The following is a 27,452-nucleotide window of genomic DNA, read 5'->3' on the forward strand; positions in this document are numbered from 1 at the left end:
GGAAAAAATATGCTCGAAATCTATGATTCTGACTGAAGCGGACTGAGCTTCAGAGGGCGGGCGGCTCTTTCGTGAGGTTCATGCTGACTGAATGTTTAGTAACGGGACCCGAGCGAGATGCCCTTTACCTGGATCTCCCCAGGCTGGAGGTGGGGCTTGTGGCAGGGGAGGGGCTTGCAGAGACTCTGGCCATGGCTCCGCCTCTGTCAGGGGATGCCAAGGGTGAACAGGAGGAACCCTTAAATTGGTGTGATGACTTTGAACCCTTCTTTTTCTTCTTTTCATGAGGTGACCTGAAAAGAGATATTTAAAAAGTTAATAAACTAATAGATCAGCTCAAAACAAATATATTCTCCTGCATTGTTAGTTACAAGAACCACTACCATTTAATTTTTAGAGTTACTCCACCCCAAAATGAAAATTTTGTTATTAATTACTCACCAAAATGTTCCTTTTTTGCAGTGAAGTAGCCCTTTAATAGGGTCATATGATGCAATTTCAAGTTTCCTTTCTCTTTGGAGTGTTACAAGCTGTTAGTGCATAGATAAGATCCCTAAACTTGCAAAGATTAAAGTCTCAAAACAAGAGATACTCTTCATAAAGGTTATGACTTTCCCGCACCCCCCTAAAATATCTCGTTTAAACATTGCCCCACTTTTTTATATCTCAGAGTGGGTTTATTTTCATAACACAGCTCAAATGTTTTTGCAGCGATATAAGGCGACACTATTATTCTGGCTGTCGGTGGCATGTTCAGGAGACGCTGTTTTGTTTTGAAAGTGATACTGCTTTCTTTGTGCTTCCAAAAGAGGACATAACAGTGGTCAAGATGCATTCACAGTTTACGGAGGACTGATTCCTAAAACCTTCAGAACAGCCTATGTTGGCTATAAAGTGAGGCAATTCTAAGTCTGCAAGGAGTTTCTTGACTCCTTTAAATAAGGTACATTTTCTTTTTTAAAGAACATGATAATTACCAATGAAATGTAAATTTTGAGCAGTGTAGAGAAATGGTAGTTTTTTGTCATTTCTCTGATCACAAATGCAGGCATGGTATTATGTTTATGAGGCGTGATGCAACGAGACGCGTCATTATAATCAGCAATTACGTCCCGACTGTCCAATCAGAGCACACCTTGAATTCACTGACATTTACAAAATTCTTCTTTCTTGAATCCATAGAATTTGGAAACTCATAGATATAGAAGAATAATACATAATACAAAGTATTTCATACCAGCTAAAAAAGCCTTGAGTTGTGTGGCTCTGCGGACGAAGCAGTGAAGTGAGAGTTACTGTTTGACAGGAGGTAACACTGTGAAGTCTTAAATCATGCACACAACCCTTCAGCAAGACCCTTAAACCAGCACTGCACCAGTGAGGGGACTGGAAGAGGCCATTCACACATAACAGTCACAGCGTGTGCGCTCTCTCCAGAGAAAAAAAAAGCACACACAGTCCATATCAAGGGGCCTTTATCTCCCAGGCTGTCCTTTATGAATATTTTATTTGAATACCTTGGGCATGTCCTTTAGTTGGAAAAATGCATTTTTAAAGGAGCACCCAACTTCAGTTAATGGGCACAGTGACCTCTAATTACCTGTGGCACTGTAGCAAAATGACAAGACATGTTTGGAGAGTGGATCAAAGCAGTCCTAGGAGACACAATGAGGTTAAAAATGCGCTGCTGCAGACGTGCTAAGAATTCCACCCGAGGCATAAACTATTATGACTAATTGAATCGGTTCAGGAAAATAGATCTAAGTTTATCCAAAAAGACAGAAACACATGTGGTCTCTTACCCTATCTGACTGCCATGATTAAGATTCTCTTGTAGCTTATTGGAAAGAAGAGCAGTATGGAGATAAACAGAGACTTACGAATGTATTTTCTCCATTATTGTTCTCAAAAGGAAAAAAAAAACAATATACAAAGCCATTCTGAGATAAGTCAAAAGAGCAGAAACTTTGAGACAAAAATAAAAATCATAAAAAAGGAAAAGGTTAAACACTGTGTACTTAATGTCTTTTATGAGGGAACAAACTACTCAATTAATAAACCACCGCATGTGATACTCACAGTTGATCATTTCTAATATTATAAATCTATAAATATTTTATTCCATTACTTAAAATAGTATTCATTTTTAACAGTAATAACTGTAATTTTTCATGCAGTATACACACACAATTACAAGTTTAAAAATAATAACATTCTGAAATATTTAAATTATAACATGCAAATTAATATACAAACGCATATGATTATAATTTCTCTGAATACTGAATCTTCAATATCATGGGTAGTGTACTTATGGCTTTTACAGAAGCGTATACCATCACTTAAGAGCTCGTGGCTGGTCTGTCTTGAAAGATTCACATATTTTGTAAAAATAAATTTTCCTACAGAAAGAATAAATGATATTTCACTTCCTGAACCCCAGTGTTATGCTATATTTCCAAGACAACAGCTGCTGCCTGGTCCAAGACAGGCACTCAATCTTCCTCTGCTCGCATGTAAGCGAGGTTCTGCATCCGAGATGCTTCTATCATCACTTTAACAAACCAAACCTCACTAAAACCACCCTGTAAGTGATCCAACCATCCTTCTCTCCCTCTCAATTCTCCTGTCAGTTCCAACCAAAAAGGGTCGAGGGTGTAATGAAAAATGCTGAAGTTTTTTTCTTTTATAGGAGATGTGTAAAAAGCTCGTCTGTGCAACCTCCTCAGCAGCAGAATATGAAGAAACGTCTCAGCTAAGCTTTAAAGAGCACTGGAGAGAGTGGGCTGCCCAGATAAAAACCAATGACATAAAAGCTGGGTGAGATCTGAGAAGTCACCATGACCGTCTCTTTCTATAGTGCTTTGGCACCTTATAGGTGTCGGTAAGAAAATAATGGGAAGGTAGAGGAAATAAGAGAGAGGGTAGGGTGATGATACCGGTGTCATGGAGTGGAGTCTCACAGGAGTCTTCAATAGAAGGATTACAGTGAATGAAAAGATCGTGCTTGCTGCAGACTCTGAGGAAACACCAGGAAAGCACTTTTACCCACTGTGAACAGCAGCATGTATGCTGACAATCAGCCAAACTGCTCGTTGTGATGATATACAGCTAGAGGGTTTACAATGAGGCCATATCACAGCTGCCGTTAATACAAACACTCCATGCAGTCATTATATTTTGTATTCACAGCAGTGTGCCAATGTAAATCTGCAAATGCAAAAATTTTTTAAATAAAATAAAATTATGCGCACACACACACACACACACACACACACACACACACACACACACATATATATATATATATATATATAAAAATTGTAAGCAAACATAAATTGCACATAATGCAGTTCTTAAATTAAATTATAAACACCATTTCTAAATTATTTATGTAATTAGGTTGTTTCGTAACAGATTAATTTAAACATACATTAAATAATTAAGACTAACAGGTTTAGTAAAATATGGTGTAATATTTCATGAAATGCTCCTCTCTAGACTTCTCTTGTAAACTAACGAGCTGTGGACTTGCAGAGGTAAACAAATTGCTATGTGACATTTTATTTTCCACTGTTTTGTTGATGCCTTTGTGCGGTTGAAACACCGATCGTGCAATTACACAAAGCGTGAGATGTTAAGTCAAGTTTATTGGCGTTAAAACAAGTAGTACAGAGGAAGGATAATAGTGTTCACTCGCACTCCACACAAGTCTGCGCGTCACGCCTCAGACACAGAAACCATTGCTGATCTCAGCCTGTCGAATCAATGAGTTTCTGAACCATATCCAAGACATTTATACAGTGATCTGTCATGCCACATCCAAGACTGTCAAAACAGCATTTATTATCTGAATTACCTGAAAAAAAACCCCCAAAAAACAAAACAAACTGTACACTTGCGTAACGAACTGAAATACCCATACCAAAATGGTTCAGTACGGTTATGTCTACCGTAACACCCTATATATATATATATATATATATATATATATATATATATATATATATATATATATATATATATATATATATATATATATATGCCACATTTTTGTATGTGTACACTTGTTCCACTGTTCAAAAGTTTGCGTTAAATATAATTGCAATTTAAAATCAAAACTTATATAACACTTATATTTTTGTGTAAACCATGATACATTTTTTCATGAATAAAAAGTTTAAAAGAACAGCATTTATTTGAACTTAAAACATCTAAATGTAACATCAGAAATGTTATGTTTCAATTTAATGCCTCCTATTAGTTTCTTACTGAATATAAAACCACAACAGTGCATAAAATGAATTTTAGGAAATAATTTAAAACCCTGGTTTTGTTTTTGACACAGAGCAAGAAAACAAAAAAAAACAAACACCAGCAAAACTGTCTTTTTGAGCGCTGATGAAACCTAAGTGCCACCCTACCTCGATCTGGAGCGCTTCCTGCCCAGTCCTGGGTTGCCGCCAATGCGGTAGGTGCTTGGGCCATAGCTCTCCTTTTCTCTCTCATCACGCTTTCTGTCCGAGGAGCGAGCCCGTCTGTCTCTGCGGCTGGGGGAACGAGAGTGAGACCTGAGAGAGGAAAAGAGAAAAAGAGATTGAAAGGAAAGAAACACACTTAACTAAGTCTTGCTCAAGAAATCAACCCTCAGGTTAGGCTTCTTGATGCTGTTGATGGTCTTTCGCTCTTTGCTCTTTAAAACCTTTTTGGAGATGAAGAAAGTTCTAAAAATGAGTAATTGAGGAATAACTGAAATATTTGAGTAATTGAAAAAAAGTTATTGCAGACAAAAACGACTAAATAATGTACAACGCTACATTACTTTTCATTTAAAAAATAGCTTAAATAAAATAGAAAGCTAAACTCATTAAAACCATAAAATAAATATGATACGGTTAATATATTTTAACATTTTTGGGAAAACTACACCCATGAAATGTCCTGTTAGTATCTGGCATAAATCACTGAAACAGCTGTCACATTTTTATCTTTGACAGTCCTAGACTTGTGTGCCATGCACAGCAGACGTCACTGTAAACACTGCAAAGACACTGAAGAAATGTCACGGACCTGGAAAATTTAGGCAATTCAGTGAGCATTGTTCACCAGTGCAAGCTGTCTGGGACTGACACTAGACCTGAGTGGATCTCCAATGGCGAATCATAAATGTCAAGAATGACGGTAGTTACAGTTTACAGTTGTAAATGAAGCAGCAATTGCCACATTAATAGCAGATTTCACTGACAGCAAGCACGGCAGTAGAGTGCGATGCTGTGAATTTGACAAATAAAATTCAGAGTAAGAAAACCCCTTGTGAAACATTGCTCCCAATTCCAAAAAATATCAATTCTGTTCCGTATCAATAAGAATTATGCATTTAATTCTTATGTATTAAAGTTCAATAACAGTACAAAAACGAGCTTCGCTGATCCGGGGAAATGCTTTTAATGTTGACGAACGCATTCCAGTAACAAAACGGATGGGCTGTTATTAAGAGTTGTGCGTAGGTTGAAATGTAATCATACGTGTATATACCCACTCAGAAGGATAATGTGAATTAAAATGAATATATCTTGTATGCGCGTACACTTCAAACGAGTAGAGCAATGAAAACGTGGGGGTCAGGAACAGGCAGAGAGAGAAAAATATATTTATACAGGAAGAAGAAAGTAAAACGGATATTAAATCTAATCATTAATACTCTACTGCAGGGGTGTCGTGTTATTTGATGAAGAGGAAAGTATTTTTCCCCCCACAATAATATATTTGCATCAATTTATTATAATTGTGTCCAGTGCGAATTTCATTTTTCTTTTCTTTTTCCGCTACACTGGACAGATATACTCATTAAGGATAAATGTGCGGCTGGTTCCTGGCGCTGACGCACCGACTGGAGACGAGATGTCAGGTGTCAGGAGGCAGCAAATAAAAATGAGTGAGTAGCTTTAAATACTGACACTGGTATTATTAGCGCTAACAAAATTAGAGGCATAACACTGGTCATGTTTGATGTCAGAAAACAGCCGCATTATAATTACTTCTGGCCTTAGGATTGACAAGTTAATGTCCATGCTCACTGTCGGAGTCACTAACTGAGATACGGGCTTGTTATTAATGAAGGCTATAATAAAAAAACAACAGGCACATGGTTTGATTAATACCGCTTACTAATGCTATACAGTATATGAAAAGCTATCTAATCAATCGCGCCGTTTTCTAGTTTGCTTGATGATGCTGTATTATAATTATTGACTAAAAAGACAGATAATTGGTATATTGTATAAGTCTTATAATATGCTAAATTATTATTATTATTATGATTTTCCTGTAATTTTACTTTTTAGGTTGCATTATTTAAATGCTACTGTTTTTATAATCTATAAATGATCCAATTTTATGCAAAAAACCTTCTAATCTATCAAAAAATAAGAAATAACCTCCAATATTGTTCAATATACACCAATTCAAGTTGTTCTTCTGTATTATTCTTTCCACAAAAATATTAATCAGCACAACCGTTTTCAATAATAATAATAATAATATTAATAATAATAATAATATAATTGCACTGATAATGATAATAAATGTCTCTTTAGCACCAAATCAGCATATCAGAATAATACTAAATTTCAACTTAGGACTGGGCAATATATCATACAATAATCGGACCTCCTTATTTCAACTTTGTAATCAGATGAATAAATCACATTTAAAAAAATATTTTATTAAAAATCTCACAATATTTTTCTTTCCTCCAAGGTAAGCATAGGAGATTCAGTATGCAAATAATGTTGGTTAGATTTTTAAAATGTTAAATATTTGATCAATATAAGTCAAAGTTATGCCAAAAAGAAATCTAATCTAAATCTAAATCCACTTTTTAAAAAAGAAATGCTTCCTTGTACTCAAAAGCTTGACATGCACACTAGCACTTTTCCTCAATATACTTAAGACTACATGACAAACGGTTTATTAAATTCCTCTTAAATTCAAAATCAGCTCACAAAGAATGACAATTGTTGGTGAAACACTTTAATACTCATTTTCTCTACTGAATTGTCGATACTCAGACACACTTGATCAGGACTCGTCCGAATATGAACTGACCTGCTGTAAAACAAACACTCGTGATCTAAAGGCCCTCTACTGCTCAACAGCGTTCAGGGAACAAGGTCAAAAGAATAATGTCACATGTCTGGTTTCAGAAATGTACGTGTTCATGCCCACTAATGACACGGTTGTGGAAAGAGATGATAAACAGGGTGCGTGTGGACAAAGGTGTAGTGCCACTCCAGACACTCATTATCTCAGGTCATCCGAGGAATAATGGGAAAGGGCAACATTGGAAGGCCATGATGGGGCTGTACACGGCGAGAAATTAACTAGGAAATGAGACGATCTGGATTAGATGGAGATGGGATTGTCATCTTAATGCAGACGCTGCAGTCTGCGCAGCGGGGCAAAGCCTATGAAGTAAGCGGATGAACTGCAGTTCAATAACAGAGGAATAAGAAAGCCACCAGGGATAGAAAGATTTCTCATACAGCTCTTAGCTGGAGAACATGGCTAAAGCCAAGGCGATATCTACAGAGCCCCACAGGGGCTCAGCCAAACTAGATTAGTAGTCTAAGAAGAGCTTCTGCCCAAAACTCATCTCAATCTTTCTCTTGCACAGACACAAGATTTATTCTACAAATATATATATGTGTGTGTGTGTGTGTGTGTGTGTGTGTGTGTGTGTGAGAGAATATCTATATATAGAAATACATACACATAAAATAAAAAAAAGAATGAGGCCATTCCTTATCTTGTATTAGAGGAAGCACTTTTACTGCTTTTCAATATTTCAGATATAGGCACACTTTCTGCCCTTGTTTGGCAAGTTTGCTTGGGAATATAACCAAGGAAAAGTGCCAGAGATTGTGAAGGTTGAGAGAGAAGAAAGTGAGGCCTTTTACACACTGTAAGTGATTTAAATGCTGGGGCCGAAATGATTTAATCTCCAGAAATTATATAACGGCGCGTCAGGACGGGCATGATGAGGGGACTGCAATTACTACAACTTCAGCAGCGGATAATGACAAATCGGCCTTGATTTCCAATAAAGAGGACGAATAAAAAAAAGAGGGCGGTAGAAGGGTGAATAAAAGTTTAGAGGTGGGGTATTGCATCCCTGCGTCAAGTTTCTGAGAGTTAAACTATTGACAAGCCACTTTCCCCACATGTATTTATTGATATAGAAGCAAGAAAAAAAGTATGTGAACTATTACTATTGATTTCTGTATATACTGGTCATTAAAGTCTTAAAGTCACAATCTAGCAGATATTCCAATCTGAAAATGAGCTGAGAACATTGAGACCCTATATTTTAAAGAGTTCACCCAAAAAAGTTCCAACCCTCATATTGATCCAAACCTGTATAGGAACATAAAAAGACATTTTGAGAAATGTCTGGGTTTTTGGTCCATATAACGAAGGTCAATGCTTGAGTATCAACAATATTCAAAATATCTTCTTTTGTGAAAAAAGTCAGATAGACGTAGGATGTGTAAATGAAAATTTTTGGGGGATGACCTGTCCCTTTAAATTTCCACATGCTCTTTCCATCCACCTCCAAATGTTTACATTGTGGGTTCTATTACGTCTCAGTGTTAGCCGATCTAAAGTTGCGACTTTGTCCAGATCACAGTTTACAACCATTTTATAAGGAAATCTAAAGTTAACCCAAGGGTTCACATGTTTTTTCCTGCAACTGTATTTCTAAGTTTAACAATTTTCAAATGATTAATTCCAACTTTTAAGCCCTAAAACCACATTTTACATTTAACTTAAAAGGCCACTTAGATTAACACATTTTTGGATGGATAAAGTGGAAAAGGCAGTTTAAAAACGTAATTACATTTCAGTAAATGTAGCCCTAGGTACATGCCATTAGCAATTAACAAGCTCTTTCGTAACAATTTAAATCATTCCTGGAAATATGTTACAACTCCCAAGCCATTACCTGGATCTCCTGAAGCTTCGGTAGGCACTGGGCAAAGAGTGCTTGGTTTGAGATTTGGATGTGGAGTGCGAGCGAGACCTAGACCGAGACCTTCTCTTATGTTTCTTCTTCCTCTTGTCCCGTTCACGATCCCGATCCCTATCACGATCCCTGTCCCGCTCCCTTTCCATCCCACGGGAGGAAGATGAGGAGGAAGAAATGGTCACATGAGAAGCAGAGGCGTTCGCACTCCTTATAAGCGCGCTTTCCAAAGGCTGGTAGTCAAAGCCTGGTATACGAGATGTGTGTTGAGGGATGCCACTCATGGGAAGGGTGGACACCAATGGCTGAAAAAATACAAGAAAGAAAGAGGGATTAGACACATGAGACCTGAAGCTTAACTCAGATGAACGCACATGAAAGAAAACTGCCATTTTAATGAGCAAAATCCAATCAGGCTGCTTTCTCTGGACAAAATTACGGCACATGTGAGATGAAAGCTTGCCCCAATGGCTTTCTAAATTTGTGCATCTGCCCCAATCAATAGAGCCACAACTGGCTTTGAGCTGTCTCGGGGACCGTAACCAATTTAAAAAAGGTTTTTGCCGTCACTGTATGTCTGAATGTAAAAGGAGGCAACGTTACTATGTATGTGGACGGCTCCCCAGAGCAGTGCCTGTGTCTTTTTTATCCCAGGTCTTAATAACTCCACTTCGTTCCTTCCACCCCAGAAATAGCGCTAATTAAAAATACTGGTTGTTTCGCAGCATAATAAGGGTCTGGCAGAAACATAATTGGCCATTCTCTTCTGTCGTAATCACTTCAATATGTGTCTGTCTGGTTAAATGAGATCCCCTCTGCTGTTGGATTCACATCAGAAATGGAATTTCATCAATCAACGCTGCAGCTCACGCAGTCGAAACCACATCTGCGGGTCTCGGTTCATCACACGCGAGGAAATAAAAAGTCTATTTTATCACGAGGCAGAAAAGGCGATGGACTCAATAAAGTCAAGCTCGAAATCTAAGGGCTACAGGTCACATAATACAGCTCTGGAGAGCTTAAATGGAACCAGGACGCAATATCGCCCTGAAGTATTTTTAAACGTGTCCCAATTAATCTACAAATAGTGTTTTTCTCTCTCTATCTAGAATGGGATCGTCTCTTATGTAAAAGACAGTGCATCTCAGGGCAAGAGGGTGTTGGAATAGGTGCTGTAGATGGAAGATTAGAAAAGTGCATTCGATTTGATAACTCTCCAGCTGGAGTTACATAATGGGACACAGGGTTGGGTTTGATTTCAGGGGGTTTTGGTTGACATTTGGCTAGATAAACCCCAAAGGAAAGTGTGGCACAAGTGTCCAGTCTATAACGTCTGTTTTCGAGAGATAGGGACAAAGTGCCCTTCTAAATATCAAGCCTGCGAGAGACTATGTAATCAGGTATATTTTTACATTTTCTAATAGTAAGCTGGCCAGAGCATTGCTAAGCAATTTCTAGCATGTTGTTTCCTGGGTACAGACAAGTGAGGACAGCCTCAAAGCTCTGTGATGTTTTGATCATTAGTAATGGCTCGGATACCACCTTCAACATGGATCTGTGAGATGAACAGTTTTATTGTAATAGCGCAACATTTCACATGATTTGAGCACAAACTTTGTAAAATAAACTGTGCAGGATGATTTAAGAAGTTTAATACTTAGGGTTAGGAGTTTGTTAAAATCCATAACCCAAGGTATGAGCAATAGCGTTGCTTTGCCTTTTAAGTACTACTAAGTACACACCTTCAGAGAAGAGCTGAGAATGCCAGGTCAGCAAAGTTAGAAAGCTTAGTCATTGCGCATATTAAATAAGGAAAAAGTGTTCATCCAAATCCCTACAGTATAAAAACCAGCTGGTGTTCCGCTATTTGGAACTCTATTAAGAAATCCAAGTGAAAGGGAGAGAGCGAGGAAGATTGAGTGTGAGAGAAAGGTGGCAGTGCTAGTAGGAGACAAACGACAAGGTATAACCTTTCATTTCTTTCGTAAACGTTTTCATTTGGTCCTTCACACACAAAAATGGTACGAATCGCAATCTGGAGATTGTATTTGTCATCTATCGATCTATAAATAAGTCAAATGCTGTGTTTGTTCTACCGGAGACTGTGAGTAAAGCAAATATATCTTAGTGCTGTCAAGTGATCAATCGCATTCAAGGTAAAAGTTTTTCTTTACATGTGTGTATTGTGCATATTTATAATGCATGCAGTATATAAATACACATGCATACTGTATATGTTTAGAAAATATTTGTATAAATGTATATTCATAATAAGTGTGTAGAATACTATATATATATATATATATATATATATATATATATATATATATATATATATATATATATATATATATAAATAAAGAATTAAGAATTGCCCCAAATGAATAAAATTAAAAAGAAAAGGCTGATTATTATTAGAGTATTTGCAGCTACTATGAAAAAAAAAAAAAACACGCTCACATACACAAGTATATACCTACACACATTTATATGTATCTATCTACTATAAATATTTTGAGACAATAAGAGACAATGAGACACATCCAAACAGGTTACACATTTAAAGCTGTTCAGGGGTTGTGACAAGTAAAGAAGTGGTACCTAGGACAGCAGAAGAGCAAATGTACAGAGCCATTAAAACCACAATGCTAAATTCATCTGCTTCATCTGCAGTGAGAAGTGTGCAGCATATTTAATCCATCTGTTCTTCATACTTGCAGAGAAAAACAAACGTAAGTGGGGGTAAATTGCTGCTATTTAGTTCACATTCTCTGGAGACACAGTAGTTTTGTTATTTTTTTAAACCATCTCCACTATATTAAAAGTGCTTGGACTGACAGCTTAGAGAAAAAGTCATGGAGGAAGTGCCTCAGGCGGAAGTGTGCAATTACAACCAGCAGCCTTTTCCTTGTATACATTTCTCAGAGTAAATACTCACTCCAGGTCGCAAAGGGCAGGAAAGCGTCATCAGAGACGAGTCACTAGATTTATCTTCGTCAACTTTTGACACGATCAACTTAATTTCCTTAGACTTTTTCCCCATACACTGACTTCACAAGGCAGATTCAATGTGTTATGAGAGCCATTTAAATGCATGAGCAGTGGCACAACATTCTACAACATCTCTCTCTCTCCTATAGCCAGCAAAAGCATTTTCATTCAAATAACGACACCTAGAATGAGTCTCTTTGATCTTCACCACAGTTTACTTCGCTCTCCTGGGATTCCTCGGAAACTAAGGCACAGTGACTCTGGCACAGACAACGCGTTGACACTCAGCGCTGCGATAATTAGCTTGGGCTTCCTGAAACGTACCATTATTTATGATTCTCTTTAGCTTCTCTAAACGAAAGGCTATTGTTTCTCTAATTCTGGAGGAGCATCTGGTGAGCTTGTAGTTTAGGACAATCGTTCCAAAGGTACTTCAGGGAAACAGTAGCAGAATTTATTCCCTATTTCTCTTTAAACACACAATATGTCATGGGAATGGGAGTCTACAACGCTATTATCTTCGTAATTACAGAGGAATGGGCTACATATTCACTTCTCGAATTTCCTTTGCCACAAGAAAAATGTTTTCCTCTAAAACACAAATTCAACACCACACTTTTGAGCTCCAAATCATGGTAGCCAAAGTCTAAGAAGTTTTTCACAGTCCACTTAAAGGTGCACTATAGTGGTTTTAGGGACCACGGGGAAGCTTTAATCTCACCCGACATTCGCATGAAACATTAGGACACTTTCCTTCCCACAAGATCTCTGATTGAGGTCGATGAAGGGATTTTAGAGTATCTGAAAGCTGCTGTGTGCAACCTGACGACTCTGTACACATGGTTAGGTACCTGCCAAATCGCCTTGGCATCTGCTGGTCAGTGAAAATGCAAAACTAAGTAAGTGCTGAAGGGTGAAGAATGATTTGTTGATTTCTGAGAGTTGGAAAGGGAGAGATGTAGTAAGCAGTTGAAAGGAAGCGATAAAGCCATTGAATCATGCTGGATGGCAAGCGAGGGATTATGGTAGGGAAAAACGCAAACGAATGCAAGATGGTTACATTTTTGGATTCAGTCATTTGAGTAATACAGCATATCCTGTCTTTAATAATAGTGACACATGGAAAAACTATGTGAACTCTTTTTGATTAAAAGGATAGTTCCACCAAATTTTTCATTTGGTCACCCTCATGTAATTTCAAAGTTTCTTTCTTATATTGAACATAGAAGATATTTGAAAATATGCTGGTAAATAAACAGTTCAGGGCCCCTATTGACTTGCATGGAAAAGAATGGGGACCAACAATTTTTTGGTTTTCCTGAATTCTTTAAAATACCTTCTTTTGTGTTCAACACCTGTAATGACACGAGGGGCAGTTAATGATCACAAAATTCCTTTAACTTCATTGGTTATAAATTTTAATCTAACTTTGTTTAAAACAAATATCACAAAGACATATTTCCTTATATCCATTGAACACAGTGTGAAAGTACTAACACCACAAGGAGGAAAAACTAGGAGTGAGCACCTAGGCTAAAGGCCACTAGGTAATCTTGGTTTCAACTAACCTCGAGTTCACGCAGAGAGGCGAGTTGTTGGTGGTGTTGGTCAACGTGGCCCTAAAATTTTGGGTCTGCTAATCATAAAAAGCATTGCCTGATATGTACCAAACCTCACGCAAAAGAGTACTGAGAACATCTGAGATTGAGAACCACTGACCTGCAGAAAACTGAAAGGGGTCTCTAAAAGCCTTGATGTTTATCAGTCCTTGGTAAGACAAAATGTCTTTCTAAAAGAACTCCTGGGTGTACCATCACTCTACTGTGCAAAATATTCTGTGAACAGAAAAAACCCAAGTGGAGTTTTTTGAGGAGGTGGGGGGAGACACTATACAGAGGAAAAAAGCATAGCAGTGGAGGAGCCATCCTGGATTTCAACAGCTTTTATGCCTCGGGGCCTGAATCGCATGCTATCATCAATGAAAAAAATTAATTCCCATGTAAGAGACTGTAAGGTCACTTGACTGCCAACTAAAGAATAATGACACAAAGCACTAATAACAGAAAAGCCTCAACAGTACCCAACCTGACTTGGCATGCTATGACATGACCTTAAGAGTTTGATTTCTATAAGATATTCTAATTTTCTATACTGAATATCTAATATCAAGAGATAACTTTTCTAAAGTTTACAAGCAAATATAAGGGTTTGAATTTTTTCCACCCTGCACTGTACAGTGTTCAATAAAGACATGAACTCCTATGTTACTTGTAACAGACTGTGTTTGTCTATTAAATTTCATTAACGCAGAATCTCAGATAAATCTAAAGGGTACACATTATTTTTCCCAGTAAATGTATGCCATCTTCATCTTATAACAACCTTTAATTAAACAACAAATAAATTCAGAATTTCTGAATATGAGAGATTGCAAGCTACTAACTCCCATCAAATAGGGACAATAAACATCAGTAATTTAGATGTAACGGCTGCAGTTCAACAAGTCAAGATGGCTGAATTCAGTGCTCTCAGTACTGGTGGATGAGGAGTGAATGACGGATGTGTTCACATTAATCAAGCAAACAATGAATAATCTACAAAACTGGCAAGTCATTTATGAACAATCCATGAATGTTTCAATGCTGGTGGAGCTCTCATCTTCAGAGGGGTAGAAATACTCCTTTTATGTCAAAATAATTAGCCTGTTTTTCTGCACTATGCCAATATGATGAATGGGCATCTGTGAGGAGCTGCTTGGCAAAGTAACAGCAACACAACAGGTTCTTACTGACGCTCTGGAAGGTTCACACCAGGGAAGTGAACTATTAAAAAACACAGAGATTTTTCTAAATGTAAGGCAATCATGAAGGGAACTATTATAACAATGGCTTTACTAAATAGCAGTTTGCTAGAAAAACGATGACCTGCCAACTTACGGTGGTTAAAAAAACTGTAAAATGTGATTTCAATTATATGTAAGAAAACTAAATTACCATTTAATTGATTGGGCTCTTTATCAGTGTCTCATCTTTTCTATGTATCTCATCTATCATTGGTCAAAAAAAAAAAAACAACAACAACAACAAAAAAGCAGTCATTTAAATTTTAAAGACAAATTAACCACAGCCTATACAATTTCTGCATACTAAATATGAGATGGTTGAACACCAGCTTCAGAAATCTCTGTTCCAGACATGATACACACAAAACGCTTTAGTGACACCACCAATCCCCGCATTGTCGTTTAACACGGACAAAAGAGAAGTGCCACGGCACCGAGTCTCACCTCCCCAGCCCTGCTTTTGTCACTAATCAGGAGCGTGTTCCCTCCTGAGTGCTGACTGTCTTGTTAAAGCAGTACCTGCTGGAAACACCTCTCCCACGAGAGCTTCTTTAAAAAAAAAAAAAAAAAAAGAGCAGCTTGGATAAAGAGCCCAATCAATTAAATGGTAAATCACACATCAGAGGTAGAAAAGCGCCACAGCCCTAGGGCAGGAGTATGTGCAACTGGGAGCGTGAACAAGCTCAAATATACAGACGCACACTAAGGGCACATCAAGCAGGTCCCGACAACAACACATCCAGGGTAAAAACAATCACATATGAAAGACAGTAAATGTGACACTAGGGAGACCTTAGTCTTCGTATGTCTGCTGCCTTCATACTCTGATAAATACTGCTTAAATAACAGAAAAGCACTTTATCCTCCAGGAAAGCTCTAATCTGATTGGCTGACTTGGCAAGAACTGTAACAGCACACAAGGTTTTTTTACTTTGCCTAAAAAAAGTCAACAGATGTTAACAAGGTACTGGGCTGATATAACAATGCTTTTAAGGGTGAAATTTGTCATGGTTTGCCATGCAAATGGAATCAAATCATTTAAAAGATATTCAAAAGATATTTTTTTGCAAGATTTATTTGAAGATAAACATGCTCATGGCACATAAAACATGTTTTTGGTTGTTTTATATATTGAATTAAAAATAATTAAAATTACAGAAGAATTCTATGTTCAATACATGTCCAAATCACAGAAATCAAGTTTAAAACCCTTGGTCTATAAGAAGAGATTCACACCAAGCACACAACCTGCTCTTCAAAAAGAAAATAATATAAATTGGAATCTTACAGACCGACAGGAAATACAAGAATAAGCGAGGTGGGAACTGGCCTGGTTTTATTTTCAGCTGTTGTGAGGTCTGCAGTGGCTTCTGGGTATTGTTCTTTCTTAAACCGTGACAGTTTGCGGTTGACTTGAACAATAGGCACATTCCTAAGCGAAAACACTAAATCAAGAGTGAAGGTCAACAAGGTGGGCATACTGTAAAATCTGATATTCTTCTCCTTTAAAAGGCAATGACGAGGCATCCTGTAAGCACCACTATGTGTTCCACTTAATAATGAAAGGTCAATAATAAGAAACAGGATTAAAGTAAAAGCCATAGTAATAAAGCAGTCAATCTAAGAATGATGACACAAGGGTCGCTGGAGAGTCGGCAGTCCACTGTGAACAATTTACAGTGCATTCCTCAAATGAAAGACGGCGGAACGACCAGCTGGCCCAAAGATTTTCTGCAGGCCGGAACATTTCCTAATTAATCTGAATACACTCAAGGTGAAAAATACGGCTTTAATGATTACACGCCGGCTGTTTATTTAGCACCCAGAATAATTCTTGACAACATACTGAGTGAAAGCCTGAGAAGCATCAACGTTTTCCTGGCTGGTGAGCTGCGAGGTGGAAATGCCAAAAATATGGCATTTTGAGTACTGCATAGCCACTATACAGTTTTTCAGATGGACACGTACAAAAGCATTGACAAAATGCACAAAGACAAACGCAATCATTCAGATACTGCTGTCAGAGCAGTAAAAGCGGTGTGGTAAAATGCCAGTACACCAGGGACTGAGGCAACCTCTTCTAACCTCTCTTTGACATCATCTGCACATGCATGCTTTGAGACCTGTGATAAAACATACAAGAATAGCAGAGGGAAAAAGAAAGAAAGAGAGAGAGACAGAAAGAGACTGAGCAAAAACACTAAAAAAGCGGCACACCACCACTATTAAAGTAAATTAAATTTCATATAAAAACTGGCATTCAATAGGGGTTTAACGATTCACAGACTTCATGGTTCAGTATGGTACATTTTCGATATAGCAAAAACAAAGAAAAAAGTGATATTTAATGGACTTTTTTGTAACTTTATTTAAACTAACATCATAAAGTGTAATCTTAAAAATATTTCTGACTTTGGAAGGCCTTTTTTTGCCAGTACTAAGATGATTGTGCAAGTTATAAAGACCAAAAAGGACCACAATATTTTGAGTCTTCTGAAGTCTTTATATGAACAACAGATAGAAATTTATGTTGTTATTAATTGGGAATCCTACTATTAAATCATTATGTGTGTGATAATAATTTCACAAGTTTCTGTTGATGTTTAAAGTTCTTCACTGAGTCATCTATGCCAATACAGAACAGGTTTTAGGTTTCAAAAGACATAAGGGGGGCAGAAATGACAACAGACTTTTCATTTATGGGTGAACTAACCCATTTAAGAAGTTACTTCTGTCTTCTGAATGACATTTGGGATTTGTGACAAATGGTCCACCAGTAAAAACAAGGTCTTTGTTGAGGTAAAAATTCTTCTTTTCGCTCAGAGCTAATCCGCAGCCAATTTACTCCATTTAGGTCAGGATAAAAGTTATAGCGGGCTCTTAAATCTTTGCTATGGATTTATGTATAAACTAATTAGAGCAAGCACAGGCACAGTGGTGGGGAGACTCAACAGTTTCAGATCGCCTCATTTCCTTAGGGTCTATCGATTCCGTTCCCCTTTTTTTAATTCTGTCGTGACTGCGAGCAGGAAAAAGGATGGCTCCAGTAAAATATTTGGCTTAACCCGAAATCAGGCTCTCCATTTGATGGTTGGTTTCTAATTCATCACAGCTTGTTTTCATCAGTCGCTGACCTAAAACAGCATCACGTAAAAAAAAAAAAAAATATACAAAACCAAACAAAACCAAAAAAAATTTAAAAAGTCTGGTTATTTTTTATTTTACAAAAAGAATCACCAACATGGCGAACCACTAAGCCAAGCATCTAACAGTAATCACAGCTATATAAGCTAGCTTTTCAATTAATTCAATTGGCTGCATGGCAACGGCCCATTAAGGCGTACTTTAGATCCTGAGAGCTGTGATTAAGGTTAGTCGGTTCTAGTCAGAATAGTGTTCTTTAAAACTGTAATCTGTCGGAGCCCATTGATCAATTCTAAGCTAGCGTTTGGCTGTGGGTGTTAAGTGGAGGATTACACTGGGGAGCAAACTATTTGTTTAAAGGAAAAGAGCACAGAGGCTGTGAGGATGCACACGGACACTACAGAAAGTGGCTCCGGCGTAAGCTGCGCTGATACCGTCTCACGGTGACAGACGGATCCATAAGCACAAATCCAATACAGTTTTGGGGTGTGCTCGATTGACCGCTGGGTCTCGCCAGTAAACATGCCAATGTCTCTGACACCAGAACTGTGGCCAGAAGACACTTACTCCAGACCTTATGTTGGCAAGCCGGCCCGCCAGAAGCTGTACTGCTATTGGCAGAACATCCAATGGCAATGAAGCACAGAAAAGCACTGCACTGATTTAGCAGTTTTTTCAAAGTGCTAATTTGGAGCATTTTGTTCTTGTCTGAGGGGAAACACAAATAGACTGATTTTTGGACTACACTATATAAAAACCGTTGCAGTAGGATTACAAAAATAACAATTATTTAAAAAAATTCACTAAATCCTGCCAAAGCTTTGGACATACTGAGATATAGCCGCATATAAACGGCATTTGGCAGATGTTCTTTGTGCATTATTTCAACTCGGCTAACTTATTTTAATTTCCATTAGGTAATGCACTTGTTTTCTAAATAGCATGAAATGAAACTTTTAAAATTAATCAGAATGAAGCAAATAAAATAACACAAAAGCATTCTTTCGAGATACATGACAAGCTTACTTTGTTACGACTTTCAAACCCTGCAGCTATACATACTCGCAAGAAAGCAGGAAAAAAATTATTTTCTTGTTTCACTGAAGGTGCATCTCTATAATACTGCAAATAGCAGCACTGAAAAAACAAAGACATAGGCACTGACAAAGACTCTTTGTCTCCTTTTCCCCAAGTCTTCCGAGGCCTGCCATGTTCTTTCTGAAGATGCAAGCTGACTCACAGCTTCTGTCTTTAGTCTCATTTCAGATCTTGAACACAGAATTGCTTAAGTTAATATCATAATTCTTTCATGACGGCAGTGCTTCAAGCTTCAAACTCAAGTCAAAAAAAATGTTTAGTGGTCTAACAATTACATTTCTTGAGAACTGCCATTTTTTTTTGAATATCAACCACTACATGGAATGCTCTATATAGTGAATTGTAAACAAGCAAACTAGCGAGAGATTGCGGATGCAGCAGCTGTCAGTGCACAAACAGAACTTTTTTTTTTTTGACAGTTTCGAACATGTAGGCTTGTTTTGTTGTAGTAGGCTAGAACGGGTTATATTTATTTTGTAGGCCTCTGGAAATATATATATTAAGTCTAAATCTAGAACTATAGCACAAAACAAATTAAAATTGTAGGCTGGATTCATGGATAAAATATTTGCAGTTTGAGATAAGTTTATACATGAAATGCTGTTTTGTATTATTTCTGATCATGTTTTGCTAGAAAAAAAAATGTACTGTTCATAGGAACGAACCTAAAATGGGGAAAGAATAAAAACGACAACAACATTCCTCAATATTGAATCCTAGTTCCCATTTTCGAAAAGCGGTCCGTCATTTCAATTCAGCTGTACAGAAGCTAAAACATTATCTATCACTCAACCAGATGCAAAATCACAGTACACTATTCCAGTGCCATCAGGAGAAAATGCTGTTTCAAATCACAGCGTGTCTGAAGCCGTGAACAAAATATCACAATGATCATGAACAAACATGAATAAATATTGACTTCCATCACAACATTATGGTGGTCACAGCAAAAAAAAAAAAAAAAAAAAGAAAAAAAGATGTATGTATGAATGTCCTGATCTCATTCCCTCTCCCAACCCGCATTCAATAAATGTCTTTGGCTGCTTCGCTCTCAAATTTTCTGCTCTTAATGATTGAAAGCAATTGCAAAAAATGCTGAAACTGGACCACTGTATCCCTGTATCAGCTTTTATTGATTCACATATTTTCACTAAATCCAGATAAAGCTTTGGACAGACTGAGAAACAGTTGCATTAACTGCAGTTAATGGGCAGATGCCCATTTTTTAAACTAATTTGTTTTTGATTAATCCATTTTAATTTCTATTATGTATTATACTGTACTTGCTGACTTTATGAAGTAGTTTATTGAAGTATTACTTTATTTATAATAAAGAAACTAGTAGGAACACAGAAAGGGAAATGAATTACAAGTATTAGAATGTGACTTACAAAAATAAAAGAAGATAAAAGTAGTTTTTATTACTGGAATTTAAAAACAAATTAATATAATAGCAAATAATCTATTTACTATTTATATATATATATATATATATATATATATATATATATATATATATATATTTTTTTTTTTTTTTTTTATTATTATTTTTTTTTTTTATATAAATATATAATAATATATCAAATAAACTTAATAAAAAATTTAATTCTCAATAAATGATACAAAAATAAAAATGAGCTGAATGAATGAAACAAAAGAGCTAAAAACCATTGAGGCAATATGGAAGAAGTTGCTGATGGAAGCAGAGAGAGACTCAGCTGGGCTTCGCTGCAAAGTGCCACCTGGCTGCACAGATGACTGTCCACATTTCCTGTTTCAAACTTGGCTTTTTCTGAGAGAGACCTGCCAAACAGCATTTAGCGTGACGAAAGGTTGTAGCTAAACATCAAACAATTAGCAGGGTCTTATTTCCACTTTAAAGCGCTCCTGTCTGTCACAACAAATCTATCTTACTAAGCCCTGCGACAGCAGTGCAGATCAAGCCTATTTTATTTTCTCTACAGTTTTTTTTTCTTCTCTGTCTGTGATCTTGTGGCACAATCATGTTCTCCAGCAAACAAGAGATGAAATACTACAAATACGAGCTTTGCCAGAAGCACTCAATGCTAACTCCAGAAGAAACAGAAAATTCTCATTGAACAAACAGGGCTGCAGTCACGGTCGGCTGTGATGGAACGAGAAGTTGTTGGTTCAACGCGGCAAAAATGTATGACCACCCTGGCCTCTGCAGAGTTTTCTGTGAAACACAGCTATTTTCAGTTATTAAATGTATCTATAGTCATTGTAGCACGTCCTTGGTTTGGTAAAAGCAAGGGTACATGACCTGATGCATGCTGAATTGGCTAGATTTGATTTTTGTTTCCATAGCAATCAGTAAAGCGCCGAAGGCTGTATATCTGGGTGGTGGGAGCTGCAAACACAATGGGAGTTCTGTGCATTCTGAATGTGTGTCTCAGCTGTGCCGTTTTCTCACCTGCGGAAAGATCTAGAAAGGAATTAGAGGTGCACAGAACTTGTTTGTATTTTGCAGCATGCACCTATTTTCAAAAATCGACTAGTCAGTGGAATGCCTGAACTAATCAGTTTTCCAGAAGCCTTATAACTATTACACGGGTTGCAGTTCCCAAAATCCTGATGTGACACATCTGTAATGGGCGTTTTGAAGACACAAGCTCAAAACAAAAACAACAAAAAAGAAAAAAAACAGGACGTAATGATATCTTAAAAGTGTAAAAACAGAAAAAGAATACAGTTTACTACTTATATAGCTAATTTGTTTAAAATTAATACATTTATTTTCCATTAAGTATGATGTATATAATCCATTAAGTATATTTACAGATAATTAATGTTTTTTTCTTCCACAATTTAGGCTCCTGTTACACTATATATTAAGACGTAGGAACAATAAGTGGATAAGATTAAAACATGAAAAACATAACATGAAATCATTAACTATATCAAACTATATATGCAATACATGTCATAAAATATGTTAATATCTTATATTAGAAATATCTTAGAATCTTATATCTTATATCTTAGAAATATACTAAATATTTTGAAAATTAAATGCAATTTTTAAACAAATTTAGATGAATCTCCAAATTAAGCTAGTATAAAAGAAGGCCTACTGTATTAGTGTGATGAAAATCCAAATGTTAAGACACATGTTTATACAACAGTTATATTAAAATAATTAGCATAGTTTTTCCAAACAAAGGCTAACTTAAAACAATAATTTCTGATTTTCACCCCAGTCTGCCAAGAATTTTCAGTTTCAGCTTTTCACTTTAGTGCACAACTACTTCTTAAAAAAAGGCAAGGGAAGCAAAGAGCAATGCTGGCAATCGGCTCAATCAAAGATCACATCTGGCATTAAGCTTAAATTGACTGAAATCATTACCATTACAGAGTCACCGGAAAAAGACGGAAAAAGATAATAGCAAGACAATGCAAAGGATGATACAGCAGTCATGAGCAATGGCCGATCCCAACGATTTGCATAGAAGACGCAGCAAAAATCCTTGAAGCCGTGAAGCCTTAAAGTGGGTTCAACGGAGTCCAGTCAGCAGATAAAGGCAGGAAGCATCCATATTTACAGGCCGGCATATAAGCATGCATAAACATGAATTAGACCTTTAGGACATCAAGCAGTAAGACAGGAACAACATTACAAGTTCCAACAAGAGTGATGCAAAGTTCCCAGCAACGAACAATTCATCTGTTTACACTTGACGTGAAACTACTGCACAAGATGAGACCCAGTCACAGACAGCCAATCAGAATAAACTACACCTTTAATATGCAGTTGCGAAGAGAAGTATTTGGACCAATTAGATTTCACAACGAGCCGCAAACAAAAAAGCCAAATTTTTATCATGATGAAAAATTGTTGTAACTAAAAAGTGATTTTATTTCCTGATTAGACTGCAAAAAGACTACATCAAATCGAGAAGTTTTGAGCAAAAAAAAAGACTTTTGACATTGTGGATAGAACTAGTTAGAAATGATTTATATGCAAGAGAAAGTTATTTTGCTCACATCACTTTTTTTTTTTTTTTTTTTTGCATCCTGCCTGGGTAGCCAAATCTTCGTTTCTTTCCTGAGGGTGAATGACAGAACCGCCGAAAGCTATTGGAAGGTGCATCTTAAATCAGGCCTTAGAGTAAAGTAAAGTAATAAGTTGGAAACTAAATAAGGCGTCCCGTGCAAGTAATTGGGTGTCCGAGAGTAAGAAGCAGAAGGGACATTCATAATGGATTAGTTGGTTAGGAACGTACGAGTAGTGTTGTGTATATGTGAGCGAGAGACTCAGGTAAAAGCCCAGAGGAAGCAGTCCTGCATCCACCAGCTGCTTCTTCTGATTTCACGCTTCATTGGCCTCATTAATGTGGAGCTGAACCGCACGCCTGTGGAGACAAACGGCGAGATTAGTCTTCGCCACTCTCCTACTCCTACTGCCTCTCGCTTTTTCTAATGGCGTCTTTCACTCTCACGCTTCTGCCTTTCTCGTTCTCCCTCTGTGGTCACCATGGAGCAAACTTTCTGGAGGAGAAACTGTGTTTGCAGCCTGCGGAGAAGATCAGGGGAAATATGAGCTGCACACAGGCAGCGCTGGCCATTATAGCAAGAGCTGGAGGAAGATCATGGTTACCATCACAAAAACACCTGCTGAGAAACCACTCTAAGCAGACACTGTGCACAATATTTAGCCACAGAGAAGAACTGAATTCCTTTAAAGACCCCAACTAACTCTGGAATGGGTGTCTCTACAAACTTTCGAGATCTAAAAAAATCATATCAGTGTGACTTTTAGCGAATTTAAGTAATTTCTCACTGAAAATGTGCAAAAATAGATAATTATATTTAATTTAAATTTTTTTAAATCTATTTTTTTAATAACTAAAATAACCCAGCTCCAGTTTGATTGAGATTAATTGGAATCCACAATGAAAAAATGCTTTTTTGAAAAAAAAAAAAAAAAAAAAAAAAAAAAAAATAGTACCAGTTAATTTTTGGTTAACTTAATGTTTGGGGTCTGCAAGATTTTTTTTTCTTATATATTTGAAAGAATCTCTTATGCTCATCATATATTGTATATATTTAATAGCGTTCATCAACAGCAACAGTAGTGTACATAACTGGGGAAGCAAAAGAGAAGATTCTAACACATTTAGTCAAATCTTCGACGGGTTTAGAAATGATCAGGACTGCTTCAATGGCTATAAATGCTGACGCAAGATAAAGAAAAAACAAACAAATTCAGTACAAACAGACATTTTTCCTGGGAGACACCAGCTTTGTCAGCACAACTAATTAGGAACAACACCTCTCGCAAGTCCATAAAAATACAACCAAGATAGAATTAACAACGTCTATATGTTCTCATTTCATCTCATCCAGTCTGTCAGCACGCAAAGTCACAGTTGACCCCCAGAGACTGCTGAAAAAACTGTTGTCAGGAATCATTTTGCAGTAATGAGCATTTCCCCAAGATTCTTGATGGATCGATAAACTATGTTGCTTATTTTTACAGGAAGACTTGACTAAACAAACCACAAGGAGACCAGAGCAGCGTTATCGAGTAGGAATCCTGACGTGATGCTGACAAATGAAATAAAAACACCAAAAATCTACATCCGTGACGGCACTGAGCATGATTCTGAAGCGCACAGCAAAAACAGAATTTTTTGTCGGGGTGAGCATGTCAAGCAATGCAATGAAAGCGAAAACGAAGAGTGGGCGGCTCTTTGCAAGTGTAAGCACTACAGTAAAAAAGAAACTTGTCATTTAAAGTCAATGTCAATATGGCAGATAAAGTATATAATTGTACTTCATATCCTAAAACTAGGAATTCAGAGAAAGCCTAGGTGTGTGTGGTGTTGGACAATGCTGGAAAACACACACACATATACACACACACACACACACACAAACAAACCTCAGGCGCAGCAGTGGTTTCCTCTGTACGTTTGACCTCTGCCTCTGGCCCTCGCAGAGTCTGCAGGAAGAGGGCGGCTTTCCTCTTGCGCTCAGCCTGAAGCTGCCTCTCTTTAGACTCTTTGGAGGCCTGGGCCAGTTTCTCTCTCGCTGCGGCTGCTAACCGATCCTCCAGCTTCTGTTTGGCTGGAAGAGAAAAAAGAAGAAAGGTCAGACACACATATTTGTCCTGATACAGACCATATGCTCTGACAACTAAAAGCTCGGGAGCGTGCGTGCGTAAGTGCATTGAGTTTCTGCTGCTAAGCAAATGTAAAATGTTTCTAGACGAAGCTGCTCGTGACTTACCTGGTTTTGTAACCCAGCGCCTCATAAAAACTGCATGGAGCTTAAAAAGCTACAAGATTACAATGCGCTGCATTTTAATGTTTTGCATCTACCGTGATAGAATTATCCTTGCTGACATTAACTCTCTGCCTAGGTGTTAAACGCTGCTTGACTGTGGATTGCATAACGGTCGACGGCGTCTCGGTTTAGGCTGTGTGCTCATGTATAATTTTTCAGGTTTTGTTCACGGGAACAGTAATAACAAAAGGAAAATGGGGGAAAAACAAGTCATTATATTATACAAGAACAAGAAGAGGATCCTTTCGGTGCTCTAAAAATAGGCCCCCTGCCACGGACAATCACGTATAACTCGGGAACAAATGCAACTGGAGAGAAAACGGAGGCTTCTCCTTCATTACATCACTGCGAGTGAGATAAAGCTGTGTGTAACTGACAAAGTTAGTTGGGAAAGAAACTTGTTTGTGATGACCCTCAATCAGCAAAAGCTCATTTGCACAAGTACTTCGATAGACGCAAGTTATTAACTGCCTTGCAACACAAGCAATCTTGAAGCCTTGCCGTCCTGTTACGATTTCACCTAATCCTCTGTTAGTGCAAGGCATTGTGTCCTGGCCTTAATAAGAGAGAGACAAACCGCAATGAAATGAAACAGCTACTCTTAAATTATTTCAGATGTGTTGCTGAAAGGGAAAAGATAGGAAAGTTCCATAATACATAATAAAATCACTAAATTTACAACACTCACCCACATTCGATAGATAGATTTTAGATAGATAGATTTTGACAGCAGTTACGAGAATTCGATTAACTTAAAATGCATTGAAGTTGAAAACGAATATCATTGATCATTTTTGTCTTCTCAAAGCTCTTGTGCGCATCCTTAGAAAAAGGACTGCAATAACGTTATACATGTGTGACAAGCCTTGTCAATGCAACCCACCGCACTTAACACCTGTAATTTACTTGTGGCATTTCTAAAAGCAATGACTAGTAATTTCCAGCATTTTCCTGCAAATTTCCCCTTCTCTCGCATAATTTCTCATCTGCACACTTCAGAAGTCAATCTGCAATTGAGGCAGCAAATAACATTTTGACAAAATCCAATAAGGCTACCTTTTCAGGTTTAATTTTGAGACTACAATTTGCAATATAAACAGGTAAGCTCTCGTAAATACACAAGGGGTGTAAATACTTTGCTGCTTTAGCAACCGCAAGAAACGGGAGCGAGTCGACCCAATAAAACTCTCGCTCATAATAATCACTCGTACCTACACCATTCCGTAAATAAACTAAAGGTAATATACGGACACACGAAAACCGGACTGAGCGTTTGCTGAATCGTGCATCTGTGATTCTTTAACAGCTCATCAATACAGATTATGTTCCTCCGGATGGGTCGATAGTCATGCAATCTAAGCTAGTTTGCCACTGAGTGAGGCCTTCTTTGCTGCAGTGCCATTTATTTCACTTCCTCGCGCAGTAAACTTCCTCTGGGCATCTGGTCTTATTACTGTAATTACCCCTGCGTTCCAGGAGCATTACTGCTCAGCGCTCGGCCGCAGTGTCTGCCCTGTGCAGTCCGGTGTCAGTGATGAGATTTAAATAAATTCATTTTTAATGAGGAACAAGAAAACCGATGCAAAGTCTGCGCGTTCTAACGAAAGGTGCATCTCTTGTTAAACAAATAGTTCAGCCAAAGCGAACATCTGTCATCATTTTCTCTCCCTCGTGTCGCTTCAAACGCTATGACTTTCTGTCTTCCATGGAAAATGAAATATTGAACAATATCCTGGCTCAACCCTTCTCCATATAATGAAAGTAAATGAGGACCGGAGCTGTCAAGCTCAAACATTCCTCAAAAAAGTACCATAAAAGTAGTCCACACAGTAACTGTGTACGTATAAATCTAGTCTTCCCCCTAGCTGACAATGATTTGACGCAATGTCAAATCAGAGAAATCAAACGTGATGTTTTACATATATAAACTGTCATATTTTAATGGATGCATTTGATGCATCTATTAAAACTTGATTAATCTGAATCTCACACAAAATTAAGACCATCATATTTAATAATGACTTCAGACATGATTTTCAGTCA

At 37.4% G+C, this 27,452-nt stretch overlaps 1 protein-coding gene across 2 annotated transcripts in view; it reads right to left on the minus strand.

The window, feature by feature from the left end:
- The window catches only part of LOC122326247 (splicing factor SWAP), a 73,339-nt gene that overhangs the window by 5,736 nt on the left and 40,151 nt on the right, over positions 1-27,452 (minus strand). For both annotated transcript variants that reach the window (XM_043220976.1, XM_043220977.1), the window contains exons 13-16: positions 25,006-25,190; positions 9,005-9,330; positions 4,425-4,571; positions 129-293 (exon numbers count right to left, since the gene is read on the minus strand). In XM_043220976.1, coding sequence (XP_043076911.1) covers positions 129-293; positions 4,425-4,571; positions 9,005-9,330; positions 25,006-25,190 — 823 coding nt within the window. The remainder of the gene's footprint in view (positions 1-128; positions 294-4,424; positions 4,572-9,004; positions 9,331-25,005; positions 25,191-27,452) is intronic.

The sequence above is a fragment of the Puntigrus tetrazona genome, chromosome 21 (assembly GCF_018831695.1).
Source record: "Puntigrus tetrazona isolate hp1 chromosome 21, ASM1883169v1, whole genome shotgun sequence".
Lineage (NCBI taxonomy): Eukaryota > Metazoa > Chordata > Actinopteri > Cypriniformes > Cyprinidae > Puntigrus > Puntigrus tetrazona.